The 12,265-nt window shown below is 36.7% G+C and overlaps 2 protein-coding genes, 1 non-coding gene and 1 pseudogene across 3 annotated transcripts; 2 read left to right on the top strand and 2 right to left on the bottom strand.

Moving 5' to 3' along the window:
• Positions 1-1,837: 1,837 nt before the first annotated feature.
• On the top strand, positions 1,838-2,443 carry LOC109132978 (CLAVATA3/ESR (CLE)-related protein 42 pseudogene; annotated as a pseudogene).
• A 2,736-nt stretch (positions 2,444-5,179) lies between these two features.
• LOC104786061 (receptor-like protein EIX2) lies at positions 5,180-8,203 on the bottom strand. The gene has a single exon (XM_010511383.3). The coding sequence runs from the start codon at positions 8,087-8,089 to the stop codon at positions 5,291-5,293; it is 2,799 nt and encodes a 932-aa protein (XP_010509685.2). The 5' UTR covers positions 8,090-8,203; the 3' UTR covers positions 5,180-5,290.
• Positions 8,204-8,539: 336 nt separating this feature from the next.
• Positions 8,540-11,682, top strand: LOC104786060 (vacuolar-sorting receptor 5). Its single transcript, XM_010511382.3, has 11 exons — positions 8,540-9,044; positions 9,291-9,977; positions 10,061-10,149; positions 10,219-10,372; positions 10,454-10,530; positions 10,613-10,694; positions 10,788-10,870; positions 10,948-11,011; positions 11,099-11,227; positions 11,308-11,414; positions 11,502-11,682. The coding sequence occupies exons 1-11, from the start codon at positions 8,741-8,743 to the stop codon at positions 11,583-11,585; spliced, it is 1,860 nt and encodes a 619-aa protein (XP_010509684.1). The 5' UTR covers positions 8,540-8,740; the 3' UTR covers positions 11,586-11,682.
• On the bottom strand, positions 11,675-11,748 carry TRNAT-AGU (transfer RNA threonine (anticodon AGU)). The gene has a single exon. It is a non-coding gene; the product is annotated as a tRNA-Thr (tRNA).
• Positions 11,749-12,265: the final 517 nt, after the last annotated feature.

Genomic DNA, 12,265 nt, shown 5'->3' with positions numbered 1-12,265 from the left:
TGTACATATGTTTAAATAACTAAAAAAGAGTTAAGTACCAAAGTTATATAGATAAAAATTCATATATATTCTAAAGATATAAGATTCGTTTCCTATGAGTTATGATCTACTTCATAACTCTCTAGCACTTCTCTTTGATTCTACTGCAACCATGTCTTTCTTTAATATTCTTATATCAAAACCAAAAAAAATTCAGTTGAGTTCGTTTGAATGAAACATTAAAGTGCCGTAAAACATGGTTGCGATCGACTTGCGATCAACAATCTTCTTGGCTTTCTTAATGATGAGTGCCATGAGTAAGGTGAGTCAAACCAAACCAATTAATTAAACAAACAACTATAGAATTAAAATTGTTCTTACAAAACGATATTGTATGTTGACAAAAAAAAAAAAAAACGATATTGTATATAACGATATATGTAGAGTTTTAAATGATTGGCTGGAAATCGTTTTCCCAAACTATTGTGGTGAATGCAAAATGGGTGACGTTCTTATATTGTTTGCTGGTTATGGGAGACCTTTCCCGAAAGTGGATTTGTCGCTGGAGAGCAGATATTAAACATGTTCTAGAGAGTCAGAAGATATCCATGGACCATGAATATGAATACTAGGGATGTTTTCAACTTATTCATTAGCAGGAACCTCATCCACAATATTTTTTATTTAGTGAACAAAAGGATACATTTCAAAACTTATATATATGTCAATATGTGGACATCTATTACAACTACTAACTATATGGTCATTACAGAGGAATTTATAGATGAAACTATTTGTTGCGTATAAAAATTGTATGTTGTAGTCCTATATCATACCATTATAAAGGAGGGGATACAATTTGCAAAATGCTTATTTGACTGGATGTAGAATAAGTCTTTACCATAACTCTTGATAATGTTAGTAGAAGTTATTGTGTTAATAGTAAGATTGAAGACATCGGAATGAGAGAAGGCATTATTCTATCACCGTTCAATTTTGTGGTAATACATTCTGAACTAATATTAGTTCTAATAACTCAAACCTTTTTATTCGTGTCCGAACTATAAACACTGTCATGATAAGTTGTCAAATGATTTTAGTCTAGTTTTCTATCCCATTCTCTTCTCTTCTTCTATCTTTTTGTAATTGACTGGTACCTAATTTAGGAGAGTATAATCGGGAAGACCAAAAAAACAAAAAAATCTTTTGACCAGTGTTATGAAAAATGTCCAAAATAGGAACATGACATCGTTAAATCTTGTCATGGAAGAGACTCTTTGTCTTTTGTGTGGCTAATTTTCCGTAATTTAGTATTTCTCTTTCTCCTTTTCTTCACGCTTTTCCTTTTCTTTTGGTTAACTAGAATTTTGGTATAAGATGAAGAAAAAATAGTGTTCGTCGGCTTGTGTTTGTCTCCGACACCTCCAAATCAATTGATGAGATTTGTCGTCGGCAGCTTTAAGTTTACCTAAAAATCCATCACAGGTTCACAGCAATTTTTTATAAAAAATAAAAAAATGTAGTAGTGTAATTATATATTTTTTCAATAAGAGTGTAATGTTGAGTGTTTATATAATAAACTTGGTTGGAGTCATATACTAACCCCTTTGATTTGACAGTCTCCATCAATCCTCAAAGTTCACACCACAGACAAAGTAAAAAAACAAAAAAAATCGTACCATCTTTGCTTTTTCTTTTATTTTCTTTCTTTACCTCATATAACACTTTCCACGCATTAATACACAAAAACAAAACGAAAAAACACTGCATCCGCAATCTCTCTCTCTATTAGCTAAGTTTACAGAAAATATCAAAACTCTTCTCTTGATCTTTCACAAGCTCCCCAGTTCTAGTATAACCCTCAAGTGACATCAACCTTTTTTGTTGTATTATTATATTTATAAGCTTCTCTTGAAGTTGTATTATATTATATCTATAAGCTTCTTATCTTTCTTTTTTTTGACATCAAAGCTTCTTATCTTATATTGGTATAACATGTGATGAGATCTCCTCACATCATCATTTTACTTGCTCTCTTCTTCTTCATTTCTCTAATCCTCCAAACCCATCAAAGAACCATTGATGATCAAACTCAACAGATTGGCTCCAACGTTGGAGACGTCAATTATGTGGCGGTGACTTCGCCGGAAGGAAGAAAAAAAGAGAGGTTTAGAGTTCGGCGACCGATGAAGACATGGCGGAAAGGGAAGATGTTTGATACCAGTGAACATGGAGTCCCAAGTGGTCCGAATCCCATCTCCAATAGGTAGAATATATATTTTAATACATAGAGCTTGTTGTATGAATATTTTGCCTAGTATTCTAGTATATCTCTTTGCTTCTGAGGTTGCACGTTAAAAAAAAAAAACGACTACTATGTTGTTTGTTGATTTCATAGTTTGAAATTGGCAGGAAATATTTTATTTATTTGGAGTTAATGGAAAAAAATAATTATACATATTTATTTCTTACAAAGGTTTTCGATTAACTCTCACTCCTAGAATTAGTGACACGCTACTTTGTATTGTATAGAACACGGTACCGCTAAAACGGTATTGTTTGACTGACAATTAAAGATTTACGTGAAAATAACAATTACATTACTTTTTTTTTTTTTGTTAAAAGAACAATTACAATTACATTACTTTCTCTTATATTTTTCTTATGAATGAAGTATATCTTTTATGTATAGTTTAGCGAAGAACCATATATATATTGTACAAAAAATAGCAATGAGAAACAATTTTAGGACGAAAATACGTCCAAGGGCCAAGGCCATGGGGTCCCCGGCCGGGTTATTAGATAAACAAAAAAAAAAAAACAAATACACATCTACAAACGCACGCATATGTTAATATATACGTAGTCAAGGGTTTGATGATAAACCATTTTCCATTTTTAGCATGTTTTCTTTGAACATATCCACTACGTTTTATATTCCTGAAGAATCTAATCTCCCATGCAAAGATGGCAACCTGAAAATACATAACTTCGATATAAACTTGTTTCGTCGTTGCTGTTCTTATATTGGTACACTAGTCATTCCACACTTGTTACACGAAAAAAGTATATATAGGAATAGGACATATAAATGACATTAAATAAATATTAAGCTATACATATATCACCTTCCAAGAGCCATATAATCAGGTGTGGCACCGGTAAACCAAGGCATTAGGAGCTCGACTCCTCTTCCTGCGTGGGAATAAAAATGGGTCAACCAAGGTACATAATATTTTCATTTAACAAACTAGAGCAAAATGAAACAAAAAGACGGAAATTTAATGTTATCGATCGTTTAATGTAAAAAAAAAAATGTTATCGATCGTTTACAAAGAACATACACCTCCAAAATTCGAAATTAGGTTAGAACACAACTATATAATTGAGCTAGTTTAAAGACAATATTAGAAGAGCAGAAACTCGCAAGAATGCCAAAATCCAGTGAGTCGATCCACACGTACATAATTCCCAGCCGCCGATCGATTATGTGATGGTAAAAAAAAAAAAATATATATATATATATATAGCTAAACAAGGTGTCAACGTACGTACTTATTGGAAAGTCTTCTAGTATAGTATAGTAGTGTCACATTAAATAGCGCCACGAACCATGCAGTAGGGATCCATAAAAATTAAACTGTTTGGGGATAATTATAGCTAGTACTTGCTTGGTGACTTCAATTCAAGAGGTCCCCCAAACATATACTGGCACATGCATAGCGACCTGCATTGATGTTGTGTCAAAGAATAGGTAGTGAGTGATGACTGATGATGATGATGATGACTAGAGTACTACACAAGAGTACTATACTTTTTCTTATTAATTAGGACTTTAATGTGCTATTATATTTATTTTAGTATCTACAAATTTTGGATCTCGACAGAATTTTTTTTTTTTTTTGGATCTTTCGATTTACATATATCATGTTATTGAATAATAATATATCTTAAATAAATAATGAAGTAAAAAAACGCGTTTATATATATCTAGTTTGGGTCCTATAATCCTAAAAAGGCAAAAAAACGGGAAAAGAGAAAGGAATAAAAAAGGAAACCAGAAACGGCATAGTTTAGCGTGTAAAGGAGAGACAGATCTGGCATCCAAAGTTGCTTGCATTGCATTGGACCATCATTTTCTTACATGTACCTCAACTCAAATCCTCTTTATCTAAACTAAATTATAGTATATTCCTTAAAAACATCGATTTATACACTCCATACCATACATTTAGTAGCCAAGTTTCAGCTTTTTAAGCTTTAAGAAAACTAACATGCATGCATTTACCTTTTTCTCTTTCGAGCTCAATTTGGTTAATACAAAAAGCAAAAGAGATGGTACCAAAACTTTTACTTGTCTTCAAATTACAATATGATATGAGAACAGGTAAACGTTATAAATACTCGAAATATATAATGGCTTAGTAAGCCATCGAAGCCCAGTTTGCTTATACTCTATTGGGCCAATTAAATATGCACTAAATTCCGTAAACCGGAAAAACCAAACCGAGAAGATGCAAATCAAATTGTTTGAAAACCAAAATCATCGACTCAACCGTTTCAAATTGTGAAAACCAGAATAGAAACACCGGTTCGCGTTTGATTCGTCGCCGTTGTTCTCTCTCCCAAGGTTAACTTCGCTTTGCAACCTTGTTGAATCTAGAAAAAGCTCTCTAATTTTCCGATGTCTTTCAAATTGATCTAGCTCTCAGGTTGATTTGCTGAATTTGAAACCTTCTTCTACTCTCTCCAGTTGATTGTGTAGAACTGTCGATGCTAGTTGTGGAATTGCATAGAGATTTTTAATTTTTTTTATGATGATGATGATTATTATGAGTATCGGTCTTAGAATCTGCTCATGTTCACTCTAAATTTGTGAATTTTTGTGGGGGTTGTAGCTCAGATTTTGTGCAGAGCAATGTAGGTATTTTTTTTAATACAATTCACTGTCTCATGATTAGGCTTTTGTGTTGTTGACAAAGTATGCAATGTTCTTGTTTCACCTGAATCATTTTTTTTTAGGTTTTACTCTAGAAGATTTGTATTACTTGGTTGCTTTTTGCAAGTGATGATGCTTAAATTTAAGTTACCTAGTCAGTTAGTTATAATTGTGCAGGACCAATTTCATGAACTTCCAAGTTTCATTGTTCATTTCACCGATATCTCTTAAGAGGCTAAGTTCCTGTAATTGGTTACAACATGGTCACAATAGAGCTGATAATTTTATTGTTATTGGTATATGAGTAGGTACATTTTATCTTGCAAGGTGGTACTTCTTAGTACCGTATGCTCAATTCACTACAACATTTTGCTATTTTATGTCTTTTGGACATTTTTTAGGAAGTGGTTTCCCACAGAGTAACTCATTTCCAATGTAAATGGACGGATCTTGAAACTTGACAAGCTTAGGTATGCTCCCCTCCAGTTTATTGTACGAAAGATTCAGACTTTGCAGAGAAGTTATTGCTGCCAAGCTCTGAGGAATGGCTCCAGAAAGCTTGTTTCTTGATAGATCAAGCGTCTCCAAGCGACTCAGTTCTGAAATCTTCTCTGGAATGCTTCCTGCTATGGAGTTTCTTGATAAATTCAAGATTCGAAGATACGGGAGTCCCAAGATTTCTCTTGGGATCTCTCCGCTTATGTTGTTTCCTGAAAGGTTTATGCTATTGACTATGTCTTGGTATTCACGAGCTCTTGTCACAATGAAGACTAGATTCTGAAACACCTCGTTGTTTGTACCTCGAGCAATGGCTGTGAGATTGCTGATGCATTTTGGAATTGGTCCGGAGATTTTGTTTCCGGAGAGATCCAGAATGCGTAGATTAGGAGCGCTGCAGAGATCATCTGGGATTTGGCCAATGAAGGAGTTACTTTGCAGACGAAGCATGAACAGAGAATACAACTTTCCTAACCATGAAGGAAGCTTCCCAGTCAGCTTGTTTCCTCCAAGATCGATGTTCGTAAGTCCAGAGCAATTCTGAAGACTCTCTGGGATTTTACCTTCCAACGCATTTTGGTTCAGAAGCAAGACGCTGAGAGAAGGTAACTGACCTAAAGACTCTGGTATTTGGCCTGATAAGTTATTCTCAGACGCATCAATTCCATAAAGCATGAACTGCCGGTGCCAACAGTTTGGCAAACTACCAGAGAAATGGTTCTTCCTGAGAGATAGAATTTGCAGCCCGGAGATATCACATAGAGATGATGGGATGTTGCCGGTGAAGCTGTTATGAAAGAGGTAGATATTTTGAATCCTTGGCATCAAGACGTCAATGTTCTGAGGAATAGAACCCGAGAAGTTGTTCTCGTAAAGACGCAGCTCCGTTGCGTTTGTTGACCAGAGAGGAAAAGGGCCTTCAAAGCTGTTGGAGCTTAAGTCAATGTTGTTTAACTTTGGGAACGCAAGCTTTTGAGGTAATCTACCTTTGATTCTGTTGTTTGCTAGAATCAGGTAAGTTACTTCAGAAGAGATTCCTGAAAACCAGCTACCGGGTATTGTATCTTCAATTCCAGTGTTTCTGAGTACGACATAGTTGAGCTTGGTCTGTACTTGAAGCCACATTGGAAACGAAGGACCGATCCGGCAGTTCTCGATTTGGATTAACTCTAGTCTGAAAGGAGGAATCCAAGTAGATGGTACCTTGAAGATAAGAGATCTGTATGGTTCAGTTGTGAGACGAATGGTTTTCAAGCTTCTGAGATTCACGAAGTGAGACTTTTGCAGAACACCTTCCCATGTATTCGCCATCAAGTTCAGATCCACAAGCTCCGCAAGCTTCCCCAAGCTTTCTGCTATTGACCCGTTCATAGTATTGTAAGAGAGATCAAGTTTCTTCAGTGACGCCATGTTTCCTATAGAGGAAGGGACCGAACCCGTGAAAGAATTCGATGAAAGATCCAGAGTCTGCAGATTCCTCAACGCTCCAAGCGACTCAGGCAATGTCCCAGCTAACTTGTTGGAACTGAGATCGAGAAAGACCAAGCTGTTGCCTTTGTTTCTGGACAAGGCGTCTAAGAAACCATTGATTTGACCATTGAGTTCGTTTGCAGAAAGGTCAAGAAACTTCAGTCGAGGAAGGTCTCCAAGAACAGATGGAATCTCGCCCTGGAGTGCCAGATTATTCGACAGATCAAGTGTCTCTAGAAGCTTCAAGTTCTTGAACCCGGTAGGAATGGAACCTTCCAGAAAACACCATCTGAGGGATAGCTCTCTGAGGTTAGTGAGACCAAATAGCCAGTTGGGTATTGGCGTATTGAGAGAGTTTCCAGACAAATCAAGAACTTCAAGGTGCTTCAGATTCGCAGAGGAAGACAAAGAGAGAGGCAAGTTCTTAATCTCACTATCTGACAAACGCAACTCCTTAAGCGCCGTGACTTTGCTGAAATCCTCTAACCAGGTTTCACCGGCACCGCTCAGATTCACATTTGCCATGTTGAGGTACTTCAGAGAAGTAGACAGACCAGAAAGCCACCGGAGGTTGCTTGCACGCAAAGAACTAGCGGAGAGATCAAGAGACTCCAGCTTCGACAAATTCCCAAGATTGGCAGGAATTTCACCGGAAAACGAGGAGGAAGAAAGATTCAGGTACCTTAGGCTAACGATTTGGCCGATAAATTCTGGAATCTCGACTCCACCGAAATCGTTTGAGCTCAAGTCCAGGTAGCTCAAGAACTTGAGACTGGTCAAAGACTGATGTAACTTCCCTCGCAAGGAACTTCTTTCATACTCATCGGAGCGAACGTCTTGAACCGGGTTTCTGAGATCAATCTTGACGACGTGACTGGTCCGTACGTCACAGAGAACACCAGACCAGTTGCAACAATCAGGTCCGGACCAAGATTTGAGTCGACCCGAAGTATCATTGAGTGATGCTCTGAAGGTGAGAAGAGCTTGTCGCTCGGTGGATATGCATTTAGGCTTAGCTGCAGATCCGAAATCAGGGACTGTGAGAAGTAAAATGAGAACCAGAGAGAAGAGGAAGAAGCTAGGCCTGAGCTTAAGTTTGAGATTCATACTTTTAAAAGCTGAGTTTGTTTTGTTTCTTTTGTCTAACGTTTCAATATATACATGTTCGAACGCAGACATATTAGACCAGCATTGTATGTACATACATATACAAACAGAATAGATGTATATAAATATACGCGTATATTTTAAACAAATACGAACACGGTTTATATCAATGTATATAAATATGAATATAGAAACGTGTTATTTTGCTGGTGCGCATTGAAGTAAGTGCAAATAGATATTTGAGCATAATCATCTCACACATCACATGGCTCGTGTGTGGGGTTTGTTCTCTTTGTTGTATTGGTCTATTTGAGGCACTCGTTTTTTTGACTTTTATATTTTACAATTTACGCCGACAAACTCCTTGATTTTTTTTTTGTTTTTATACAAGCAATACGATATTTTCTTTAATATTTGGATCTTGTCCAATCTCAGAGAAGCAATTTCCTTAGAAAATGGGCTTGTAAAGGCCCATTAAATTAACTTTTTACGAATCGTTTTGGTCCATTTGAATGTCTTAATAAGCACGACTAATTTTAATTTTATTATAAATTTGCCTCGTTAATTATTGGTTACAGAGACACTAATCATCAGAAAAGAACATTCGAAATAGTTAGTCGCAGAGTCATGGTAGCTCCGCTGACTCTGCCAACTCGTCGTCTCTTCCGTAGCCATTAAGCTCAGCTCAAATTTTTCCTCGAGAAAAAAACAGACTCTGCAATTTGTGTTACTTTTTCCTCGAGAAGAATGTGTCCTCCGAGTAATAAAGGAGCTGTTTTGGCTGTGATTCTAGCGTTGACCATGGTGGTGGTGGTCAACGGGGTGTCAGCGAGATTCTTCGTGGAGAAGGGAAGCTTGACGGTACTTAATTCATGGAAAATGGGAGGTAAGCATGACGCAGCCATCGCAAACTTTGGTCTCCCCAACTACGGTGGTTTCATGATCGGCTCCGTCGTCTACGCTGGCCAAGATGCTTACGGATGCGACTCTTTTAAAAAAACCTTCAATTCCAAGTCTCCTTATCCCAAAATTCTCCTCATTGATCGTGGAGGTACAATTACAAAGAAAGTTCTGTAATTGGGCTTTTGCTTCGATTAATTTAGTAAAAAGTAAAGCAATTTTGACTGTTTCATCAAGAATCTGGTTAAAAGTTTGAAACTTTTTGTTGTTGTTGTCAACATTGTGATTAAAGTTTCAAATTTTATTGGTTTTGATAACATTGTGATTGAAGTTTGAAACTGTTCTGATAGATTTAGAGGGTTTGTGAATCAGACTCTATCTCGTTTTTGTTTTCTAGTGTGTAACTTTGCTATGAAGATATGGAATGGGCAACAAGCCGGTGCAGCGGCTGTTCTTATAGCAGATAACATAGGTGAGCCATTGATAGCAATGGATTCACCTCAAGATGAAGATCCTGACTTTATAGATAAAATCAACATCCCATCAGCTTTGATCCTTCGCTCTCTCGGAGATAGTCTCAAGAAAGCTCTTAAAAGAGGTGAGGAGGTAATCTTGAAGATAGACTGGAGTGAGTCTATACCAAACCCTGATGAAAGAGTTGAGTATGAGCTTTGGGCTAATACTAATGATGAATGTGGTGTACACTGCGATAAACAGATAGATTTCATAAAGAACTTTAAGGGAACAGCTCAAATTCTTGAAAAAGGCGGTTTTACTTTGTTCAGACCTCATTACATTGCTTGGTTCTGTCCCAAAGAGCTTCGACTTGGTAGCCAATGTAAGACTCAGTGTATAAACCAAGGGAGGTATTGTGCTCCTGATCCTAAGCAAGACTCTGAAGATGGATATAATGGGAGAGACGTTGTTTACGAGAATCTGAGACAGTTATGTGTTCATAGAGTAGCTAAGGAAAAGAACACTTCTTGGATCTGGTGGGATTATGTGACAGATTTTAACATCAGGTGTTCTATGAAGGAGAAGAAATACAGCAAAGAATGCGCAGAAACTGTCGTGGAATCTCTCGGTAATGAAGGCCTTTTGTTTTCCTGAGAGATATCACAATCTGCCTGCAACTCTTTATTTAACAGTGTCAGGGTCTATTCTCAGGGTTGTCTCTTGAGAAGATCAAGAAATGCATTGGTGATCCTGATGCTGATGTAGAGAATGAAGTTCTTAAAGCCGAGCAAGCTTTTCAGGTTCGCGGTCTCTTCAAATTCACCGAGCTGTTTATTCTACTACTCTTTTCATGACATTTTGAAGTACAGTTAGGCCAAGAGAATCGCGGGGTTGTCACAATTTTTCCAACATTGATCATCAACAATGCTAAATATCGCGGTAAATTGGAGAGAACCGCAGTGCTGAAAGCTATATGTTCAGGATTCAAGGAAAGAACCGAACCTTCAATATGTTTAAATACAGGTCAAGTCATTTTCCTCGAGTAAGATAGTCGTATTCTCTGACAACATACTAAAAAAATCTTCTTGATCTTATTCTAAACAGATATAGAGACCAATGAATGTCTTGAAGCAAATGGAGGATGCTGGCAAGACAAAATATCCAATCTAACGGCTTGCAAGGTATAACAATCCATATAACAATATTTTTATCGTTCTTTAATCTATATCATCTCTTCTTTATAGATTACATGAATTTTACCAGGACACATTTAGGGGAAGAGTATGCGAGTGCCCTGTTGTCAATGGTGTTCAATATAAAGGAGATGGTTATACCTCCTGCAAGCGTATGTTTTGAAACTTCTTTTCCAAAATTTCTCATTCTACACTTTAGTTCACTGGTCTTTGAAAAATTCTTTGTTTCTTGTTCTTGATTACAGCCTATGGACCTGCGAGATGTTCAATGAACGATGGAGGCTGCTGGTCTGAAACTAGAAAGGGTCTAACTTTCTCTGCTTGTTTGGTTAAGTGACTGATGCTCTTTCTTCCACTTTGCTTAAGTTTGAAATTTTTTCTGACTTTTCTAATTGTTTGATGTAGAACTCGGAGACATCAGGATGTCGTTGCCCTCTAGGCTTCCGTGGAGATGGTCTGAAATGTGAAGGTGAATTATTTTTATAACAATTTGTCATAGTAAAAATCGAGTTTCTTTGACATTGTCTCTCACCGATAAAAATTGCTTCATGACTAGACATTGATGAATGCAAAGAGAAATCAGCTTGTCAATGTGATGACTGCAAATGCAAGAACATTTGGGGAGGATATGAATGCAAATGTTCTAACAATAGTCTCTATATGAAAGAAGAAGACACTTGTATCGGTATGTTGAGGCCAATTTTTGTTCAGATATCACTAGGACAAAGTAAATCCCATTGTTTACATTTGTGCCGGCTTGTGCAGAAAAAAGAAGTGGATCAAGAAGCAGATGGTTGTTCACAATTGTGGTTGTAATCGCTATTGCAAGCATCTCTTTAGGTGCTTATACATTCTACAAGTACCATCTTCAGGTAATGTTACTTTGCCACTTAACACTTTTCTTATGCATCATCATTCATCAAACTCTAACCAGTCTTTCTATCTTTGCATCAATGCAGTCATACGTGGATTCAGAGATCGCGTGCATTATGTCTCAGTACATACCACTCGAGAGCCAAAGCATCATCCAAGACGCTAAGTAAATAAGAACTCTGCTTGTCATTAAATGAAGATGGTTGTAATATAGGAGTTCTGAAAGTTATATAGCGTAAAACATAAAATAACGATTTATTGCTTTCATTGAGAGTTGAACTCAAGACCTCCCGCTTACTAAACGGGTGCTCTAACCAACTGAGCTATGAAAGCTTTTGTTAGCTATACACCAGGGATTTTAGATATTCCTATAATACAATCGATGCTACAGTCTCTGCTCTCTCTACTCGTCTGATCCTTCAAGTTTAAATCTTTTTCCACATTTTTGTTGTTTTTAATTCTGGGTTTTGACCCTAGACACTAAAAATTCGCATGAGTTTTGATCTAGCTTTTGAACAATATTAGTTCATCGTCATCCTTCTGGTAAGTCTTTGTTTTCTTATGTTTCTTGTGATGCTACCTAAATACCACTTGCGTTGTACATTTTTGATCGCTGTACCTTTGTGTTAGTAAGGTGTAAGATTGGAATATGAAATGATTTGGAGATAATTGAATGAGTTAGTAACTGATTTCAATTTGGCAATTTCGATCCATTTTTATTGTTTATGTGATTATTTTGATTGAGAGGGAAGAAGGATACAAATAAAAGAGTAAACTTTGGGTTAAGTTGCAGAGGATTTCGAATGTGGTTGATTTTGAACTCTTAGAGGACGAGGATGGAGCCTGAGAG

The sequence above is a fragment of the Camelina sativa genome, chromosome 5 (assembly GCF_030686135.1).
Source record: "Camelina sativa cultivar CO46 ecotype springtype chromosome 5, ASM3068613v1".
Taxonomy (NCBI): domain Eukaryota; kingdom Viridiplantae; phylum Streptophyta; class Magnoliopsida; order Brassicales; family Brassicaceae; genus Camelina; species Camelina sativa.
Note: the sequence above shows the minus strand (reverse complement) of the source record. Positions and strands in the feature narration are given on the sequence as shown.

Bases quoted from the DNA above. Each gene is read 5' to 3' on its own strand.
- LOC104786061 (XM_010511383.3), bottom strand. From the start codon at position 8,089: ATGTACATACAATGCTGGTCTAATATGTCTGCGTTCGAACATGTATAT.
- LOC104786060 (XM_010511382.3), top strand. From the start codon at position 8,741: ATGTGTCCTCCGAGTAATAAAGGAGCTGTTTTGGCTGTGATTCTAGCG. The intron at 10,531-10,612 runs GTATAACAATCC...GAATTTTACCAG, and splicing joins CCAATCTAACGGCTTGCAAG to GACACATTTAGGGGAAGAGT. The intron at 11,228-11,307 runs GTATGTTGAGGC...CGGCTTGTGCAG, and splicing joins AGAAGAAGACACTTGTATCG to AAAAAAGAAGTGGATCAAGA.